General features: G+C 38.7%; 1 protein-coding gene and 1 long non-coding RNA gene across 3 annotated transcripts in view; one reads left to right on the plus strand and one right to left on the minus strand.

The window, feature by feature from the left end:
• Nucleotides 1–18,908, minus strand: part of Wdr48 (WD repeat domain 48) — a 50,374-nt gene extending 31,466 nt beyond the window's left edge. The window contains exons 1-2 of the mRNA XM_004835237.3: nucleotides 18,797–18,908; nucleotides 163–303 (exon numbers count right to left, since the gene is read on the minus strand). Coding sequence (XP_004835294.1) covers nucleotides 163–303; nucleotides 18,797–18,844 — 189 coding nt within the window. The 5' untranslated portion in view covers nucleotides 18,845–18,908. The remainder of the gene's footprint in view (nucleotides 1–162; nucleotides 304–18,796) is intronic.
• On the plus strand, nucleotides 18,909–22,004 carry LOC110349601 (uncharacterized). 2 transcript variants are annotated; one of them, XR_015453190.1, is made up of 4 exons: nucleotides 18,909–18,968; nucleotides 19,681–19,709; nucleotides 20,271–20,347; nucleotides 21,457–22,004. It is a non-coding gene; the product is annotated as an uncharacterized LOC110349601 (long non-coding RNA). The 2 variants fall into 2 exon arrangements; XR_002395670.2 differs by having other exon boundaries at nucleotides 20,271–20,363; nucleotides 21,457–22,003.
• The last annotated feature ends 1,047 nt before the right edge of the window (nucleotides 22,005–23,051 follow it).

The raw sequence follows: 23,051 nt of genomic DNA on the forward strand, positions 1-23,051 counted from the left end.
GATAGTTTTCTCAGAGGCTTATAAAATTCTGTTGCAACAACTTTACAAGTGTACCAAAAAACTCACTGCTCAAAGATGGTAAGTCTGAAACTGAAAAAAGGCATCCTATTAGATAAGTCATTAGTCTGAAATTTACTGATTACAGACTTTAACCTGTCTTACCTTGTGCTGATTGACACTCCATATTCTTATGATGGAGTCTCGCCCAGCTGTGAAAAGTCTATTTAGTGCTGGGTCCAGCTGCAGAGCATTGACTCCATTTCGATTGTACTTCTCCACTTCATCTCGAATAACATAGGACACCTGACAAATACATCAAGAGTTGCTTTTCATGAAGTTACAAGTCATGCAATAAAAAATGTAGCCTACTAGTGGCCCACTTCCAATATAAAACTTACTTTTTATATTTTTTAGTCCATTTTTACAGTACACAATGTTTACATTCCCTGTGTGGAGTTGGTTCATGTACACAACACATCTTAATTCCTTTTTTCATCCCCTTTCCTACCCCTCCCTCTTCCCTCTATCTCTTCTCTTCCCATTCTAGAAAGATCTCTTTCTACTTTTTATTATTTTTCATTTTGCTCTTTATTTACAATTGGCTTTCTCATAATAGAAAAACTATGTGATATTTAAGCTTGTGTGTCTGATTTATTTCACTTAACATTATGGTCTCAAGATGCATACATTTTCCTACAAGTGACTCAAGTTTACCTTTCTTTTCTTTTCTTTTTCTTTTTTTGGTACTGGGGATTGAACTCGGGTCCTTCCACTTGCAAGACAGGCGGCGGAACCACTGAGCTAAATCCCCGGCCCAGGTTTACCTTTCTTTATTGCAGAGTAGCACTCCACTATGTTTATAAATACCAAGGTTTCTTTATCCATTCATCTGTTGATGGACACACAGACTGGTTCCAAGATTTAGCTATTATGAATTGTACTGCTATAAACATAGGTATTCCCCTTCTAGGTATCTTCTCAAAAGAGTTAGACATCCTATTTTAGTGATACATGGATAAAACTTATTTTTCAAGCCAATAAAATTTTTATTTTACTCCACAGAGACTAATGGTCTGAGGAGAGAGAAATGGCATTACCGACAGCCTTGACCAAGACTAGTAGGTTTGCTGCTAAGCTACTGCAGCTGCCTAACAGGACTCCTCTACCACTCCTGCTTGTCTTTTATCTATTTTCACCAAGTAGCTAGGGTAATCTTTTGAAAATGTAAATTCAAATGTTTCTCACCTCTGTTGAGAATGTCCTGTTGCTTACTGTGGGCTCAAAATTTGATGTAATTGCTTTAGCATGGCCTCAAGGGCCTCATCCCCTATCTGGCCACTCATCTCAGCTCAGGGCCCTTGCACACACCACACCTCCAGACCATCAACCATGCTGGTCTCTGTTGGAAGTTCTCCCTCCCATCTGTCTGGCTATCTCCTACTGCACTTTCAGCTTTCTCTTTAAATACTGCTTCCTCAAAAAGGCCTTCACTGACTTGACAAGCATAATTCCACTGGAGGGTTTGAGTTCCTATAATATACCCAATTTTTTCTTTAGGGTCCTTTTCTCTACTTTGGTACGATTGATGGCTTCTGTCTGTTCCTTGTGAAAACACTGGAGAATCAACTAAAAACAATTACAACTAAGAAAAAGCCAATAAACTGGCTGAGCGCTAAGAGCCAAAGTTTTCTAATGTAATGAAATAACCAGTTCAAAACACAATGGAGAGCTGAGCAGATGTCTGTAATCCCAGCTATTCCAGAGGATAAGGTAGGAGGATCAAGAGGTCCAGGCCAGCCTGGCAATGACCCTACCTCAAAATAAAAATTTAAAAAGGGGTTGGAAGTTTAGCTCAATGGTAAAATGCTCACCTACCAAGGTCCTGGGTTCAATACCAGCACTCCCCCTCAAAACCAAAACCCCAAAAACACCAAAATCTGGGGCAGGGGAGGCTAAACAATTATAATAGCAACAAGAATAACTATCTAGAAATACCTTTCACTAAGAAGATACATAACCAACAGGAAAAGTTATACAAAAGAAAAACCTGAATAAAGGAGACATGCCAGATTCATGACAGCACAGAAAGATTACAAATTGACAATTCTTTCCTGTAAGAAATATAAACTTAAACCAGTCTATTTTCATGATATAAAGGCTTTAACTCTGAGTGAAAACTACTATTAGCCTGCAGATGTGACTGAGGTCATGCATCTGAAAGGGTCTCTAAACAAAAGGGAGGGTAGATGGTCAATAAAGGATGGCATTCACTGTGCTAGCTCTGACTGTAAAAGTAGTGGCAGTTAAGAAGCTGCCCCTGTAGCTTAGTAATTTGCTTTTAAAACCCACAAAATGTTTACAAAGGGAGCCAGCCACGGGTACTCAGAGTACTTGGCCAATGAGAAAGGGGGTAAGTGAATTGTGTGTGTGAGGAGGCACAGACAGAAAGACACTGTGGCCAGGAGTTAAGCTGCTTGCTGTAAGCACTCGGTGTGTCAGCCCATTTGTTAGGTTGGCACCTGTTCTTTCAAGATGGAGAAATAAAGTCTCGCTTTTACTGCACTCCAGGTCCTCACTCTGATCTGTTCTGTCCATTGTGCACGATCAAAGGTGAGGGGGGCCTGTTCCTCACATTTCCTAAATTTATAAATTTAACCCAACATTGGTTAGAATTCCATTGGAATTCTTTAAGTTGACAAAATATACAGTAATTTTTGGAACATTCTGATTTTTAAAAATGAAGATAAGCGGCAGGATATATTTTAAAGATCTTAAAAGGCAATATTATGAAGCTACTGAAATTACAATGGAGTCTGTAAGAAGAAGATATAAGAAATGAAAGGAATAAAACAAAATTTGGAAACATTTTCCATTACATATTTTCTATTTTGATATAAACAGTGTTTCAGATCAACAAAGACATTTAGTAAATTATCTGCAAGCATCTAGTGATTGTATGTATTGGGAAAAACTGTATATTCCTTCTCCACTATTAAACCAAAATGCATTTTCATATGGAATAAAAGTTGAAATTTAATAAAAGTCATGAACATAATTTTTAAGATAGACAAGTATTTATTTAGTCTGTAGGTAAAGAAGGCTATTCTAACATGACAAGATGATAATCTTTACAAAGGCAATGGTGATTTGACCAAACACAAGTCAAAGCTTTTGTACGTACAAGAATATTCCAAAGTGCATTATTCACAACAGCCAAAAAGTGGAAACAACCATGTGATCGTTAACTGAAAAAAAGGTAAATGGGATTTATCCTTGGAAAAGGCCAGGGCTGTATACACAAACATCTATAAGGATGTTGTCTTAATTCAGTTTTTTTGGTACAAGTAACTATAACTGACATTTATTCAAACCAGTTTATGATTTTTTTTTTAAAGGAGCATTTAACATACGGATACAAGGATATATCATAGAGCCTAAGAGTAGGAAATACAGCCACCATTCAAAAGATATTTTAACAATCAAATTATAATACTTCTCTACCAACATCTTTACTCCAAAATCTTTTCTGTTCCTCAAAGATGTCTCCTTCCTATCTGAGGACCTTCTCACTTAACGGTTCCCTATGCCAAGAAGATTCCTAATTCTTCCAACTCCCACAGGAATACTCTTCCCTCAACTTTTCTCACCCTCAGCCCTTAGGGGATGGGTCCTCTGACAGGCTTTCCTGGATCCATTCCCCTTGACCCCTCACCGTACTTATTTCACAGTTCTTACCACACTCCGTATTCATCCTTTATCACTATATACTTTCTCCATTAGCATGGTTCCAAGAGGGAAAGGAATTTGTCTGTTTTGTTCCTCTCATCACTTTATGCCCACTATAGTGTCTGGCATATAGGTGGCATACATATTTGTTATAAACATATGGGAAAGCCATTAGGAAACTAGTTGGTTTCAATGTCAAGTCTGCTTTCTCTTAATCTTTCTTTGTCTGGGATTCATGTCAAATTCAGTCCCTTTCAATTCCTCTAGGGCTCCAAAGCTGCTTATTTGGAACACATTTAACTGAGACTGTGCAGCATATATAAATTGAAATTTCCAATTTTGGGAGACTGGTTCAATTGGCAAGGGTGAGAGAACAACATAATTTCAGGTCTCTCATTCCAGGTAGAGAGAAATTTTTAGTGGTTGAGCATAATGATGCACACCTGCAATCCCAGTACTCCGGAGGCGGAGGCTGAGGCTGAGCCACGAGGATCACTTTGAGTTGAAGGCCAGCCTGGTCTATGTAGTGAGTTCAAGACCAGCCTGAACTACATAGAGAGACTTTGCCTCAAAAAACCAAAACCAGCTTTTGCTGCCTTATGTGTGTCACATTGCTTCTCCTCTGCAATGCCTGTTTGCCATTCCTGCCTTGAAGCTAGCTGATTATGGACTAAAACCTCTACAAACTAATTTACAGCACTGCTCCCAGCCCAGAGGAGGAGGGTTCTGGACCACTGGGCCACCAGGTCACTGCTCCCAGCCCAGAGGAGGTGAGCTCTGATGTCACCGGTAGCAGCCCCCAACTCAAAATGAGAAAACACGTAAAGTCTCAAAACCAGACTTCCAAATCACCTACAGCAACCCCAAAGGGAAATGAGATGGAACACTCTGATACTCAACCACCTGGATTCCCTGAACTGGCAAAAAAAGGGGATCTTGAAAAAATGAAATCAGAAATAATTTCTCACATAACACCAGAGATTGTGCTCATAGTGCAAGACATGATTAATAAATCCAGAGAGGAGCTGAGGAACATGATGGAATCTCAACACAGGAAACAAACGGAATCCATAAAACACATGCAAACAGATTTCCAGGAGATTAAAAACTCCACTGAAAGTTTACACAGCAGAATGAGCCAATGGGAAGACAGAATTTCAGATATAGAAGAAAGATGGCAATTACCGACCAGAAAAAGAAAAATTGCTTTAAAATTTTAAGGGACCACGAGAAATCAATCCAGCAGCTGCTAGATGATGCAAAGAAGAATAACATAAGACTAATTAGAGTCAAGGAAGAAACAGGAGAGTGGAGATGACATAAAAACACTATTCACAGAAGTGATGGCAGAAAACTTCCCAAGCAAGAGAAAAGACCTTGACATACAGATAAGTCAGGCATACAGGACTCCAAATAGCCTTGATTAAAAAAAAAACTACACATAGGCATATAATTGTTAAGATTCCAGAAACTCAACAGAAGAACAAAGTTCTACAAGCAGTTAGAGAAAAGAAACAAATCACATACAAAGGAAAGCCCATCAGAATCACAGCAGACTTCTGAACACAAACCATCAAGGCAAGAAAAGCTTGGAGTGACATATTTCAAGCCCAAAAAGAAAACAGCCTCTAACCCAGATTGATGTACCCTGAAAAACTATCTTTCAAAATGGATGGAGAAAGAAGATACTTTCATGACAAAGAGCACCTTAGGAACTTCATGAATACCAAACCAGCGCTCCAAAAAATTTTAGACAATATCCTAGGAAAAGACAACGAGGATCACAACCCCAGGAAGCCCAGCAGAATGAATCCATCGGACATGGCAAGAAATTAAATGCAAAGAGGGTGAATCCAACAAAAAGAAAAAGTCACGACAAGGATAGTCAATATGTATCAGTTATAACCATCAATGTTAATGGTCTCAATTCACCAATCAAAAAAATAGACTGGCAGAATGGGTCAAGAAGCAAAATCCAACAATATGCTGCATACAAGAAACACACTTCATTCAAAAGGAAACTCATAGACTGAAAGTTAAAGGGTGGAAAACAATACTCTATGTGACAGGAACCTGAAAAAAAGCAGGAGTAACTATCCTCTTTGCAGATCAAGTGGATTTCAAACTAACACTGATTAAGAGAGACAAAGAAGGACACTACAACCTAATAAAGGGAACAATCCAAGAGGAAGAGATGACAATCATAAATATCTATGCACCAAATGCTAGTGTGCCTAACTATATAAAACAAATACTAACAGACATGAAGTCATATATGCACTAATACAATTGTAGTGGGGGACCTCAACACCCCACTGTCACAAAGAGATAGATCAACTAGACAAAAAATAAGTAATGAAATACTAGAACTCAATCGAACTCTTGAACAAATGAACTTAACAGATGTTTACAGAGTGTTCCAACCCACAAAATCAGAATACACATTCTTTTCAGCTGCACACGGGTTGTTCTCCAAAACAGACCACATACTCACTCATAGAACACGTTTAAGTAAGTGCAAAGGAACTGAAGTTATCCCCTGTATATTATCAGACCATAGTGCGATGAAATTGGAGATCCATAGCAAAAGAAACTGGAAAAATTTCATAAACACATGGAAACTGAATAACACACTTCTGAACAACCAATGGGTCACAGAGGAAATTAAAGAAGAAATCAGACAGTTCCTTCCATTAAATGACAATAATATAACATATCGGAATCGATGGGACACAATGCAGTGAATACACATATTAGGAAAACAGAGTGAGCCCAATTAAACAACCTGATGCTGAACCTCAAGCTCCTAGAAAAAGAAGAGCAGGACAAACTCAAAGCTCATACAAGGGAGGAAATTATAAAGATCAGAGGAGAAATCAATGCAATGGAGACTAAGAGAATGATACAAAATCAATGAAGCAAGAGTTGGTTCTTGGAAAGAATCAACAAAATTGACAAACCCTTAGCCAACCTTATCAGAAAAAGGAAAGAAGAGCCCCAAATCCATGTAATTAGGAATGAAAAGGGTGAAATTACAACAGACCCAGCAGAAATCCAGAGGATCATCAATACCTACTTCCAGAACCTATATGCCAATAAGATGGAAAACACAGAAGAATGGACAGATTCCTAGATACATATGAATTACCAAAGTTGAACAAAGAAGACCTAAAAATTCTGAACAACCCAATATCAACCAATGAAATTGAAAATGTAATTAAAAACTTATCAACTAAGAAAAGCCCGGGCCCTGATGGCTTCACTGCTGAATTCTACAAGACATTTAGAGAGGAACTGCTGCCACTACTGTTTAAACTCTTCAATGAAATTGAAAGGGAAGCAATACTCCCAAATTCACTCCTGGAAACAAGCATCGCCTTGATCCCCAAAGCAGAGAAAGACGCAACTGAAAAAGAGAACTATAGGCCAATCTCACTAATGAACATAGATGCAAAAATCCTTAATAAGATACTGGCAAACAGAATGCAGAACATCATCAAGAAGATCATACACCCCAATAAAGTGGGATTCATCCCAGGGATGCAGGAATGGTTAAACATATGTAAATCAATCAATGTAATACACTGTATCAATAGAGCCAAGGACAAAAACCACATGATCATCTCAATAGATGCAGAAAAAGAACTGGACAAAATCTAACACGCATTTATGATAAAAACCCTACAAAAAATTGGAATAGATGGTCTCTATCTCAATCTGATAAAAGCCATCTATGAAAAACCAACAGCCAATATCATACTCAGTGGTCAAAAACTGAAATCCTTCACACTCAAATCAGGAACAAGACAAGGATGTCCACTATCACCACTCTTGTTCAATATAGTTCTGGAAACATTAGCCACAGCAATTAGACAAGAGAAAGAAATAAAAGGAATAAAGATAGGAAATGAAGAAGTCAAATTGTCATTATTTGCAGATGACATGATACTCTATATAGAAGACCCCAAGAACTCCACCAAAAGTCTTCTGACTTAATAACCAAATTCAATCAAGTAGCTGGTTACAAGGTCAACACACAAAAATCAATAGCTTTTCTGTACACGAACAACAGACTCAGTGAGAGAGAAACAGGGCAAACAATTCCTTCCACAATAGCATCCAAAAAACTGAAATACCTAGGAATCAACCTAACAAAAGAAATTAAAGAGCTCTTCTCTGAAAACTATAGCACTCTGAAAAGAGAGATTGAAGATGATATCAGAAAATGGAAAGACATCCTCTGCTCCTGGGTGGGAAGGATCAACATAGTGAAAATGGCTATATTTCCAAAACTGCTATATAGATTCAATGCAATCCCAATTGAAATCCTAGGAGCATACTTCATGGACCTTGAGAAAATAATCCAAAAATTCCTTTGGAACAAGAAGAGACCCAGAATAGCAAATGCAATTCTAGGCAACAGAGACATGGCAGGGGATATTACAACCCCCAACTTGAAACTACACTACAAAGCTACTGTGATAAAAACAGCATGGTACTGGCAAAGAAACAGACCTGAGGACCAATGGAACAGATTAGACAATGTAGAAACAACTCCAGACACACTCACCCATCTCATCTTCGACAAAGGAGCCAAATACCTTCACTGGAGGAAAGATAGCCTCTTTAATATATGGTGCTGGAAAAATTGGGTTTCAACTTGTCAAAGATTAAAACTAGACCTATACCTCTCTTCATGCACTAAACTAAAATCGAAATGGATTAAAGATCTACATATTAAAACAGAAACGCTGAACCAGCTGGAACAGAGGTTAGGTAGAACTCTTGAAGACAGTGCCATAGGAAAAGACTTCATGAACAAAATCTCAGTAGCACGGGAACTAGCACAAACAATCAACAAGTGGGATCTCTTCTTAAAAAGCTTTTGCACAGTAAGAGAAACCACCAGCAGTGTGAAAAGACAACCTACAATGTGGGAAAAAATTTTCACCTGCTGTTCCTCAGACAAAGGTCTATCTCGAATCTATAAAGAACTTAAAAAAATCAGATCTCCTAAATTTAAAGACCCAATCTAAAAATGGGCATCTGAAATGAACACACATTTCTCAGACAAAGAAGTAGAAATAGCAAATAAACACATGAAAAAATGTTCAACATCACTGGTCATTAGAGAGATGTAGATGAAAACAACACTGAGATTCCACCTCACCCCCGAAAGAATGGCTGCTATCAAGAAATCAACCAATAACAAATGCTGGTGGGGCTCTGGGGAAAGAGGAACCCTGCTCCACTGCTGTTGGGAGTGTAGACTGGTGCAACCACTTTGGAAATCAGTATGGAGATACTTCAAATACTAGGACTGGAAGTCCCATTTGACCCACCTATTCCCCTGCTGTGTATCTTCCCCAAAGAACTAAAAGAATTATACCACAGTGATTGATATACATGCACCTATGTGCACAGCAGCACAATTTGTAATAGCTAATACTTGGAAGCAGCCCAACTACCCATCAACTGGGGACTGGATAAAGAAAATGTATTTTTTTTAATAAAATGGAGTACTACTCAGCCATAAAAATGAGAAATTGGAGACATTTATAGTTAAATGGATGCACATTGAGGCGATACTCTTAAGTGAAATAAATAGGACACACATGTATAAATTCTGAAGTTTCTCTAGGGTGAGAAATTGAAAGTGCAAATGAGGACTAAAAGGTATAATAGATAATGTGAAATAGGAAGAAAAGGAGCAAAGGGGAAGGGGAACTGGGAGGGGTAGGGGAAAGAAAAGAAGGGAATGGAATTAATATGAGAAAATGAAAAAACGGAAACAAAGTCTTTGTAAATAGGGAGGGATGGAGGGGTTGAAGGGAGGGCAGGGGAAGGGGGAAAAATAAGAACCAAGAGAGATTATGTAAAGGTGCAAATTTCCAATGATGAATGTCATTATATTGTATACCTAAAATGTACCAATAAAATAAAATTTAAAAAAAAAACCAAACCAAAACCAAAACAAACAAGAAAGTAATTTTTAGCAAAATAAGACTGGCACAAGTGAACCAGTCTGGATAACTACAGATGTGTGAATAAAAATGTAAAAGAATTAAGATATTCTAGTTGGATCATTAAAAATGTTGATGTAGATCTAGATTGACATGGGAAGAAACATTTTTCTTTTCTTTTCTTTTCTGCACTACTAGGGATTGCATCCAGGGCCTTTACACTAAGCTACATCTCCAGCACTGTTTCTTAATTTTTAAAAATTTTGAGAGAGGGTCTCACTAAATTGCTAAATTCCCCAGGCTGGGGCTTGAACATGCAATCTTCCTTCCTCAGCCTCTCAGAGTGTATGTGCCACCATGACAGAAAGACATCTGATAAATTAAACATTTATTAGTGCAATAAAATAGTTTCAAACTATTACATATTTTGAGATACACACTTGTGGAAAGCTATATATATAAAACTGCCAGTGTTTATTCCTGAGTGATGGGTTATGGTATCTTTTTGTATGGTCTGTTTTACAATAGGTATATATTACTTTGTTTTAAAAATTTATAATTTAATTTTTATCCCAGGAATTTTTGCCTGTATTTATGAAAATCAAATAATACTAAAAGGCTGTAATGAAAAATATCTTACTGTTGGGTGAGACTCTTGTGAACTGAAGTTCTCTGACTGCTTGAACTTTGCTGACTAGAACAGTGTGACTGTAGAGACGGAATGTTGTAGGTCAAGAGCCAACATTATCTTGGGCTACTTTAGGCCCTTTTAACAGTCACTTACCTTAACTTTTGTATCTAGCCTAATGTTCTTGAGAATGTTAGATAAACTTCTAGGAATCTACCACTAAACCTAGCAGATCTGTAGCCTCCACCAACCCTAAAGCTAAGAATGCTGTAAGATAAAAAAAACCAACAAAAAAACAGAAAAAAAAGAATGCTGTAAGATATTATCTGAAACCTTTAAACTCCAAAAGCCTGATTTAGTGGGGGCTGTTGCTGCTGCAGTGTGCTGTATCTGTGTGAGGTGCTTTTGCTTGCCTGTCACCCCAGCACCACTCTTCTGTGTGGCACAGACTTGTCCTGGGCACAACTTCCTGTGATACTCAATAAATGTAGCTGCTTTCCACTTGCCATTTGGTGTACATTTGCACTTCATTGCTTGCCGTCCATAAGGGCCCGGATTATCCCTGCCCATCACATGGTAACAGTGGTATTCCAGGTCTGAGAAATCTTCTTGAATCCATTATTAATAACTATCTGCTTTCTTTGAACTTTGTTCTTTTTTGAACTCCAGTAAGCCAGCAGTTGAAACTTTCAAACTGATTCATGTTTTATGCACTCTACACTATCTTTTTGCTTACTTTTTAAAAGTTTTTGTTTAGTATTTTGTAACTACCATAAATTTTTTTAGTAAATTATAATATGATGAAAAACAGAAACAACATCTTCAAGAAAGAAGTGGCTAAATAAGTCACCATACATTCATTCTATGTGGTCATTAAAGAATTAACAAGACACTACGACAAACTTCATACAGTGATATGTTTTAAGACATTTCACATTGAGAACTTGTTAAAGAAATAAATCTGGGTAGAGAAAGAAAGAGGAAATTAGAATTTAATTCTTTCAGTAAATGTTGATTAAGTCCCGACTAGTTGCCAGGCACTGTTCTAAGGGCTGAGGATACAGTGGAGCAGCACGACTGGAAGTGAGAGCAAGTCAAGGGAAGTTTTTCCTCCAACATATAAGCAAGCTTTTGCAAGCAGAAGATATGGATGTAAAGGAAAGATAAAAGAGGATGCTGGGGACAGAATCAATAACTGAGTGAAAAAAGTCACAGAAAAACTTCATTTAGATGGAGTCAAGAGTACAGCCTCAGGACAAGATGAAAGTTCATCTGGTATCTTGATTTGCTTATCTGCAAGCCTTATTAGCTCTACCTTCAGGACTTATCCAGAACTCAACTTCTCATCAGTTCAGTTGGAACCTCTATCTTACAGCATCAGGATTTAAAAAAAATCAGCAGCTAGGGTAATCCTGTTAAAACGCATGTACAGGAGTTTCCCAATAGAGTCCTGAAGCCATAGATAGCATCACATAGTAAGAGACTAATAATGACCAGTAAAATAACACAATTATAATAATAGTCTGTAATAACAGTTATGTGAATATGGCCTTTCTTTCAAAATATTGTACTTTCATTTTCTCACTCACGGGAGCACTTCATGGCTTCTCTTTGGCACAGATGAATAGCCAGCATCATCACTCTTGTGCTTTAGGTTATTTTGAAGTGAAATAAGAGTTACTTGGACACCAGCAATGCAAAACACAACAGCTGATTTGATAATCAAGATGATAATGCAGACAACTACTCACTACCGCGTGGCGAGCACACGCAATGCAGATGACCTGACAAAGGGATGACTTACTTCCCAAGCAGGCAGGAAAATATGGGATTTCACCACCGCCACCCAGCACAGCACACACTTTAAAACTTACAAACTGTATGTAGTCATGGTGGTACAGGCCTGTAATTCCACCACACTGGCAGGCTGAGGCAGGAGGAGCCCAAGTTCAAACCCAGCCTGGGCAATTTTTTTTGAGACCCTGTTTCAAAATAAAAAGGGCTGCGGATGTCGCTCAATGTGAAGGCCCTGGATTCAACCCCAGTACCACAAACAAAACAAAACTTACGAATTTTTTCTTCCTAGAGCTTTTCATTTAATATTTTTGGACTGTGGTTGACTGGGGTAACTGAAATGGTGAAAAGTAAGCTGCAGATAAGGGGCACACTAACTACCATGATATTCCTCTGCTGACAAGCCGAAAACTGCTCTCTGGTCACTCAAAACTTACTTGACCTGCAGGGCTCTACTGCTCAAAACCATCTATCTGATTTCATCTTGCAGTCCTCTTCTTTTACTCCCGCAGGTCAGCTACACTGGCCTCTTTATTGCTCCCAAACAGATCAAACATTTCCACCTCAGGACCTTTGTGCTTGATATTCTCGATGGAATGTTCCTCCCCCAGATGGCTTTGGGGTTATCTCGTTTCCTCATTTTCTCATTTCCTTCAGATTCTTATTCAAACATCAGCTTCTGAAGGAAGGCCTTCTCTGCCCACCATAACTAAACATTTTATTTCCCCCTCCTCCTCCACTGTTCATCATTATCTAACTGTTTTTTAGTCTCTAAAGCCTATTTCCTTGCAATACTATGAAAAATTTTGGACATATAAACTGAAAGAATTCTACAATTAAATAGCACATACTCACCACATACATCCTTTGATTAGCTTCTATTCACTTTAACACACATCTGTCCAACCACTGAGTCATTTTTTTTTTGGATGGCTTTCAAAGTAAGGTGTATATCTTCGATAACCTTTCTCCCTAAATACTTGAGCATTTATACATCATTAACTAATCACAGTAAGTCCCCGACTTAAGAACATTCGAGCTGCAAACTTCCACAGGTGTACTGTGGAGGCTCACTCTGTTAGATTACAAATGAATGCAACTCACGAATGTTCTCCTGTAAGTCAGGAACTTACTGTATTTGTTTCTAGTTCTTAACAGGTAAAATTTACACAGTGAAATGTACCAGAGATAAAGTGCTTGTGACAAGTATAATACAATCCCCTACAGAGATATTCAGAACATTGTCATCAACCTAAAACGTTCCTCCAGTCTCTTCCCAGTCAATCCGCATTTGCCAGTTCCAGGAAATCTAGATCTGACTTTCTTCACAATAGATTACTTTTGCTGGTTTTACAATGTTCTATCAATGGAACTATACAGCTCCTGTGTAAGGCTATATCTAGCTAATAGGCTAGTTCACTCCATTCCAGAAAAACGGGCCAAATGTTAGTAATTCTCACGTTTCTCCTGTCCAATTTCATGGGCTGTGACTCTGTACCTATATATCAGTTGACTTTAAAAAGCAGTCTTAGCTGTGCATGGTGGCACATGCCTGTAATCCCAGCACTTTGGAGGCTGAGGCAGGAGGATTACCAAGAATTCAAGGCTGGCCTGGGCTGCATAGTGAGTTCAAGACCGGCTTGAACTACTCAGTAAGACTCTCTCAAAAAACAAAAACAGGCAAAAAAAAAAAAAAAAAAAAAAAAAGCAGTCTTGTAAATAAAATTAGGATACCTTCTAGTCTGAATTCTAAACCAGAGGTTAGCAAAAAACTGCCATGAGACAAATCCAGCTCAAATCCATTTTTGTAAACTAGTCTTACTGTAACACAGACACATTTGCTCATTTAAGTATGTGGCTGATTTCAGGCTATAAGGCAGAGCTGAATGGTTGTAACACAAGAGAGTAGCCTGCAAAACCTAAAACATTTACTATTTGGTCTTTGCAGAAAAAGTCTGCCGATCCCTATTGTCACAGGCGTTATGCTACCAGTGAACATTTTTATCACCCATCGTACATATATGGCTTGGACGTATGTCTGATTTCCAAGGTCTTCTTCACAAGCCAGGATTTGGTATCATTCTGCTTCCTTTAAGAGTCTCAAAGATTAAACTAATCCAGAATGGGGACTCAGAATCAGGAGTAAAGATCACACTGAACTCTGAAAGGACCAAATATTTCACAGGGAAAGGGAAAAATAGTGTAGGAGAGACATTTTGTTTCTTCTTCATTCCCTACTTCTGCCTTCAATATTTCCCTTAAGGGAAGCAAGTCCTAGAACTTTGTAGGATCTGTTTAAGAAACTCTGTTATACTAGATAATTTGGTGAATGAACATGAGGTCTGGGAGAGGGGTAGCCACCATGCCACTAAGAGGGAAGGCCTGAAGCTGGAGTTTGAGAATGTGAGACAACTTACATGGAGCTTAACAGTAAAGATGCCTTTATTTTACTTTTTAGAGTACAGTCATAGTAAGCCTGCTGGATCAGGACTTGCATGAAATTAGTACCATCTCTTCTATGAGTCAATATATGTCCATTATTACCTGAGCCTGGCTAAGATGGATATTGAGTCATTTCCAACCTGTTATAGAAGGTCAAGTACTTAAATTTTTGAATCATCACTGAGTGCTAGGGTATGGATGTTGTTCCTAATTCAGGAACACTAGTTATTCCTGTCTAATTTTTCCCCAAGAATTCTGAAGCAAGTGAAGGAAGAGGCTATACTAGGAGGAAAGATGAAAGCAAAGAGAGCCTATCAACAGACTCAGGTTCTGGCAAAATCCTAACACGATGGGACTGCCAAGGAGTGACAAGACCTGGGATGATACCTTGATTACCAAGAAAAAAGCTGCATCATATATCTGAACTCACACATTTGATTGATCATGTTTCTAATAATCACAAATTCATCCCCCCCCCAAGCCTCTTCCTGTTTCCTTAGAAACTGAAGATCACAGGACATGTACTCATTTTTATCTCTATAATTAATATATAATCTCCACTGATTATTTAGCAATATTAAAAGTCTCAAGGATTCTTTCTGACCTATAAATTTACAACAGAATTCAGGGCTACTGTCTTCTGGCCTCAGACACAGACAAGAGGCAAAATATATTTAGTCCACCAAGCATCTATATATACTTTTTCCAAAATGCAAAGAATTCCCCAAACATTCTAAGATTAAAGTAAAAAGTTAAAAAAATACATAAGCAAACTTTGTGAGAACCAATGGAAGGAGCCTGAATTGCATAATTAGGAGTGTAGCTCCTGCCATTCAGCTTCTAATTAATGGCTAAGGTTTTCTAGGCACTGCTTAAAATTAAAAAACCCATCCTGAATTGTACGGATAGTTTTCTTAATCAAACAGGTGTGTGGTGTCCTTACTTTAGAGAAAAGAATACTTGGAACAGATTCTCATTGTATGTAGTTAGTTGTGTCAGATCTTTACTCTTCAGTGTTTTTCTTGGTGAAAGATGTGAGGTACTGTGCAGGCCAAATGGCCAAATACTTAAGAAATAACTTATACTGGCTTGAAGATCCAAGGGAAATGACATATCAAAAAAAAAAAAAAAGAACAGAGTACATGGCATTAAACAAATAAATTGCTTAAAGCACAGTACAAAAAGGGGGTTGGGGATGCAGCTCAGTGCAAAAGCCTTGGGTTCCATCCCTAGTACTTCAAAAACAGCCAACCAACCACCCAACCATATTCTAATCCCGAAGGGATAATCACTGTTGACATTCTTTCAGACTTTTTAAAGGCATCATTTCTTTGTGGCATGGACCATGTTGTACTGACTTGCTTTTCTGACTTACAGATATATTTCTTTGTTAATTATACAGATTTAGTTTATCTTTTTAACAACAGTAAATCAATCCACTACATGACTGCATCATAACTTGTCTGACTATTGCAGACGTTTAGCTAATGATGGACATTTATTTTCCACAATAGCAACACTCTTATAATCAACACTCTGGCATAAAACAGATAATATAGGGCTGGAGATTTGGCTCAGTGGTTCCACAGCCTGCCTCGCAAGCAGAAGGACCCGAGTTCAATCCCTGGTTCCAAAAGAAAAAAAAAAAAAAGACAGATAATACACATGTACTTTTGTAGATATAATAAGTCTTTAAGTGAGATATTGGGGGATCAAAGGAAATGTTAATTCAAAAATTTGGCAAAGCAAGACCAAGTAAATACTATGGCTCCACAGGAGGGAGGAAAACAGAGAAGGAAATTAAAAGGATCAAGATGTAATATGTATATGAACCAATTCCCCATGAAAAATGTATTTTTTTATTTTTTTTTTATTTTTGGTACCGGGGATTGAACTTGGGTCCTTGAGCTTGCAAGGCAGGCAGTGGAACCAGTGAGCTAAATCCCCAGCCCGAAAAATGTATTATAATTTGCAAACATATACCAATAAAAAGGGAAAAATCATTAAATCAGGCTCACAACACCAAGAGGTGCAGAAAGTGGTTCTCAATCTGCAGCAATTTTGCCCCAAAGGGATATTCGAAAATGTCTGGAGACATTTTTGGTTGTTACATCTGGGGAGGTGCTACTACATGTAATGAGTGGAAGCCAGGGGTGATACTAAATTTACAGTGCATTATACAGCCCCTTCATCCACATAAAAGGAAAATAGCCAGTCTAATTCACTCACTAGCACAGGCTGAGAAACCCCGGTCTAGGATTATATCACACTGGCCATAATAGCTCCCTTGGAAATGTAGAGAACAACATTTATTTATTTATTTAGGTACCAGCAATCGAACTCAGGGCCTAGCGCTGTGTGGCTGAGCTACATCCCTGGCCCAAGAACTACCATAATTTATACTTTTGAATTGTTTGTGGTTTCTTATTGCAACAACTATGCACTAGTTTAAAGATTTCTACCCACAATGAAGTTTGAGACAAAATCCATCCCCAAGGCTTCAAACATTGCTTCTATGCCTTTGGGACAAATTCTGTAAGTTCCTTCAGTCTTCTCTTCAGTAGGCTAATCTCAGCTCTTTCAAATGTTCTTAATGGGAAACAGTCTCTGGTCAATTGCTACTGAAGAACATTAAACTCTAGTTTTGTACTTTGACCAGTGAGGAGTGGAATTATAACCTTCCTCATTCTACATGCTCCAGCTCACATAAAACTTATTAAAATACTCGGTTTTTCTGCATTTTGCTGCAATTAGTTTTCACCTTTCCTATCCTGCCCTACTCCTACTTTTAAATCTTAATGCAACAAACTGAGAGGCCTAATCCTTAACCCCCTAATGTCTAGAATACAATTTATTTTGAGGGTGGGGCAGGGAGTCGGTACGTAGTTCAGGATGGCCTTGAACTTGCAGTGATTTTCCAGCCTCAACTTCCTGAATGCTGGGATTACAGGCATATGCCACCATGCCCAGCCTAGAATCAACTAAATTACAATTTTATGTTACATTTTAGTTCTGAGACTTTCTCACCTTCTGGGTTGGATGTTGTGATTACTTGAATCTTGCGACAATGCAATGCACTTAAAAATCACCTAATAGGGAAAGCTAGTTTAGATTATTAATGTCACTCACTTCAACAAACATCTAGTGAACACTTAGGCCATTGTACTGATCAATGAGATCAATAAAAGACAAGAACTGTTTAGACTTTATGGTCTACAAAGCTTTTCCTGGGATTTCCTTACTGAAACATCTTTCGTGCTCACTACCTACAAAAACATTGATTTTCAATCTGTAGAACTACATATAACACCGTGTTTCATAGTGAAAGCTTGGATGCCACTGACTCCTACGCCCCCTCAATGCTTTCCCCCTTTGGGAGTCAACCTAGGTAGCTGGTAAACGTCTTTAACGAATAAATCCACCTCAGTACTCCTACACACAATAAACCTGCAAGCAAACACCTGTAACAGGCTTTTACTCCCTACATCACAAAAGTAAAAGGTAGCAATAATACCAAAACGTACTCCAAACAAACTGAATTCACGAAGGCATTAAACACACAAGGTATGGTTAGATAATTCTTTACCCACGGATAATAAATTATAGAAAAGAGAAAGATTCAAGAATGCACACTGAAGATGAACTAATGGTGAAGATGAAACTCAATTCCACAATAGTGATAACAGTGATTTTTCCCTATGAACACGAACACACTCCCACGTCGCTCCCACTTCACTGGCACAGAGAAGGCGGCAGCGGCGCGGGGGGGGGGCGCTCCCACGTGCGAAATACTCCGCGGTAACCCGGCAGCACCGCCTCGCCACGACCCCGCAGGGCCCACCACCTCTTCAGCCGCCCACCTGGCTAGAAGCGCCCAGAGGCCTCCGCTCGACCCCGCGAGGGCAGACGCTTTGGAGAAAGAAAGGGGAGGCAGGTAAGCGAAGAACGAGCTTTTCCTGACTCGAAAAACCCATTCCTATAGGACTGTGGCTATGAGCAACCGCGCGGTTCCGGAATACGGCTCGCGAGGGTCCAGGCTGGGTCCCCAGGGACCACGGGTCCGCCCCCCGCTCCTACCTCAAGCCTTAAGCGCCGCGGCCCCACCCCTCGCCGCTGGCCGCGCCCCGCCGCACCCGCCCCAAGCCGCACCCCTAGCTGGCCTTAGCCTTACGTATCGGTCCTCCGGAGGTGGCCCCTGAGCTACTAGCAGCGTCCAGAAGGCCGAGGAGCTGGGCTACCATACCTGCACTTTCCTCCGCCCAGCCGTGTTCTGCCGGTGATGGGCCGCCATCTTGCATGTTGACACTCCTACGTCACTTCCGGAAGAGGCTCGCCCCGGACGGATGTCCCGCCCTTTCCTGTTTGGCCCAGGGCGGGTGGTGGAGTTGAAGTTGGATAAGTAGTGTGCTTACCAGGTGCGGTTTGTTGGTGTGGCCCGTGGCAAGGTGGTTCTCCTGTAAACAAGACCGTAGGGGGTGTATAAAGCTAATGGAGGTAGGGTAACTCTTCAGAGCTGAGGGAACAGCCCTAATCTGGTTCCATGTGGGTGACCTTAAATCTGGGGCTTGTGCTGCTTACCTAGCACCTCCCCAAGTCTTCAGAAAGCAAGCATTGAAAAAATTGATAATGCTTGTTTTCAGCATTTGAGACTTAGGCCGAGACTCCCACGCAAGCTAAAAAGTATGACATCCTTTGTGGAGGATTTCCATTCTCGTTTCTATGCCTGTCAGGTATAGGTACTGTCATGAGTGGGTAAAACCTCTTCAAGTCCCAGTCAATGCTTAGTAATGGCCATGTGCCATGGCTTTTGAAGTTATTCACACGGAGTGCGTTCAAGTCCTAAGTCAGGCTTTGTGTTTGGGAATTCACATCATTTCCCTGAGACCCTCGTCTTAACAGAAATAAAGCTTTTCACGCAAAATACTAACCACATGGTAGCTCTGTTTTCTTTGAGGCTTAAAATTTTTTAAGCATTCCTGGACAATATATTTATTACACATGAAAGTTTAACATCCTAAAAAATGCTACATACATATTAAATAGAAATGCAGTAAGTTCAAAAAGTAAGACTTCTAGAACGTTTTTGCTTCTAAACTATGTTTTTACTTATTAAATTTTGTTCTACAGGTTGGTCTGTCCCTTTGCCAGTTAATTGAGTAAGTTAATGACTTCTCTCATCTTCAGTTTATTTGTAAAAGAGTATATTACCTATCATATGGATCTTATAAAGTTAAATGGGGGAATGTTAACACTACTTGATAACAATAGTAGGAAATATTCTGTATATTTAAGGTATTATTTTTAATTATCACCTTGCCCTGGAAATATTGCCAAAGTGTTGTAATTTCCTAGGACAGATTGTCTCAGACTTTTTAGATAATGTAGCCTCTATCACTTTAAAAAGCTTTCAGATCAGCTTGAAATTTCCTCTATCATTCTTCGTCTTGCTCTCATAGCCTGGAAGAAGCTTGCAACACATTCAGGCTTTTTCACAGATTGACTTGGTGCTTGTATTTCTGACCCCGTGTTCAATCTATTTGCCAAACAATGAAAGTATCAACTTTTTGTGTTACCTTGGCTATATATAAAACATAGTTAATGTGTACAAGTTACAAAGCTTTCTTTTAAAATGTTTGCTATTAAAATAACATAAGCCTAAGTTTAATAAATAAGAAAACATGTATCTGCTTAATAACAATAAACACTTGTCTTCACAGGCACGCACACCTGAAGGAAAGTTGAAATGCTTTTACTGGGAATCCTGTGTTTTACTGATCAAGTTGCACAAGCACATGTAATGTCTGATATGTGTGAGTTTCTATTTGACTGACTGTGGTGGGCACAGGAAGTGGAGTTAGGGTTAGGACAGCACTGTGCATTCTCCTATACAGTCCCAGTGTGGCCAACACAGGCCCCTGCTGGAGCACTGCCTAACAGAATCATGAACAGAAGCCTTAAAAATTACATAATGATGTTAAAAGTTTAGTATCTTGTGGAGCTACATGTGGGCTAACACATACAGGCTGTGGGTTATACATGCCTCCTCTAGACTTACTGTCTGGTTCGCCAAAGGGAAAACGTGAATGTTTTTGTGTTTTTTCTTAAAAGAGGAATTAATATATTTTGAAATTTTATTTAAAAACACAAAATTAGGGGCCAGGGATTTAGCTCACTGGTTTCGCCACCTGCTGCGCAAGTGCAAGGACCCGAGTTCGATCCCCAGTACCAAAAAAAAAAAAAAACCAAAACCAAAACCAAAAAAACCACAAAATTATGTAGATCCTTGGTTTGCGATCACCACTATCTCTTAGTGATTAATATAGAAATTTGTATACTTTAAAGATGGATTTTTTTGTTTTGTTTTGTTTTCTGTTACGGGGGAATCGAACTTAGGACCTCGCACTTGCAAGGCAAGCAGCAGAACCACTGAGATAAATCCCCGGCCCTTAAAGATGGATTTTTAAAAGCATGTCATTTTAAAACTTATTTAGGTACAGCAGAAGTGCCAAATAAACTTTTTAATGCAAGCCTATCATAGATATCAATCAGATTCATGGAGAAATTGGGAAATTGCATAATTTTCTTATAACTCTTTAGTGATCTTCTGGTAAGAAATAATGTATCATGATACATAATAGACTTACAAGATCATCATTAAATAATTATGCAGAAGTAAAGGTTGTGTAATTAAATAGACTCAACTGTGAAGATATTTATGCCAAAGGTTGTATGCAGTTTTTTATCTTGTCAAAAAGACCTATTTTAAATAGTCTTTACATTTTCCTTTCCAAGTGATAATTCATAGTGCTGAGTAACTTATTGTTCAAAAGTTCACTTATTTCTGAAAACATTGGGAAGAAAATAGCCCTTAGTTCTTTTGTTTTGTTTTGTTTTTTGAGACAGGCTCTCGCCATCTTGTTCAAGCTGGCCTTGAACTCACTGTGTAGCCACAGCAATCCTGCCTCCACCTCCTGAGTGCTGGGATTAAAAGCATACACCACCACTCCCGGCAACCTTCAGTTCTTTTATCTCTATTTTTTTTGCATGCTGATATTAGAGTCAAACCAGTTCATTTTCCATTCTAGAAGTGCTTCTGCCTCTCTCTAGCTTTCCCACTGGAGGGCAGTAGAGAAGCATCTAGGCCATCCCTGATTTTGGAATTCATTGGCTTTAATGTGGCAAGTCAGACCTTAAAATGCTTAATACTTATTTCCCCCTAATAAAAAGTCATAACCAAAGTACCTGTTCGAGAAACCTGTTTTCTCCCATAAAATGCCATAACTTATGAAAATAAATGTAAATAAAGTGAAATTTATGTATTTGTAATTATAGTTGGCCTTGTGTATTAGTGGGTTTCATATCCATGGATTCAGTCAGTCTCAGATCGTAAATATTTGAAAAAATAATTGCACCCGGTCTGAACATGTACAGTTTTCTTTCTTGTCATTATTCCCTAAACAATATAGTATAGTATAAAGAATACAGTATAAACCATATAGTATAAAGAATATAATATATATAAAAAAAGAATATACTATAACAACTACATAATTTACATCTTGTGCATGATCAGTAATACAGAATTGATTTAAAGTATATGGTATATGAGAGGATGTGCATAGGTTTTATGCAAATACTATGCCATTTTATACAAGGGACTTGAGCATCTGAGAATTTTGGTATCCAAGGGAGTCTTGGAAGCAATCCTCCAAGAATACCAAGGGATAAATGACTGTATTAACTAATCGGGGAAAAATAGAAACAGTATAAAAATTTTGTCACAGATGTGCTCTTTTGTGGTGGAATTTTTGTACTGGAGCTGAATTGGTTGAGCTTCCTAAAATACTAGTGTAAAGAAATGTAGTAGATGTTAATTTTGCTCCACAAACTAATGTGTCAAATTAGGTGTCATATTAAAAAGTTAAATATAATTTTGAGCTCCCAGAGAATCAAAATGATGGAAAATTCATCATCAATATATTGTTAATATTCCCCTGGCCACCCTAATCTACCATAAGGTCACTCATACATACCAGAATCAAATATTGGGAAACACTGACGATCCTTAGGCCACAGTGGTTATGGTTAAGATGCCCAGTGTCTTAGAAATATCCCTTAGAAATGATAGGACACTTGCCTTTTCTTCCATTAGTAGTGGGATTTATAGAGCTGGGAATCTCAGTGACTACCACCAGCCTCCTAAAGAATGCTGGACATCATTGCTCATGTTCTGCCACCAACATGGATATTTTCAGTGGTATTCACAATTCTTCACTCCTTGCAGAACCTTTCCTGCTTTCACTGAATCCTCCTGTGGCCTCTAAAGAGAATTGAGTTGTACCCAGCTTCCCCACCCCACCCAGATTCCTAACAACTTCTCTGGTAAGATTGGACTTTCACTAAAAGATGAGACTATCTTTAAGGAGCTTCTGCTTTATGCCTAGCAAAATAAACCACTCCTGTGACCAGCAAGCACTATGAACCAGCAACCATCAACA

The sequence above is a fragment of the Heterocephalus glaber genome, unplaced genomic scaffold (assembly GCF_053883595.1).
Source record: "Heterocephalus glaber isolate CG9 unplaced genomic scaffold, H.glaber_assembly_v1.0 deba00000122, whole genome shotgun sequence".
NCBI lineage: Eukaryota > Metazoa > Chordata > Mammalia > Rodentia > Bathyergidae > Heterocephalus > Heterocephalus glaber.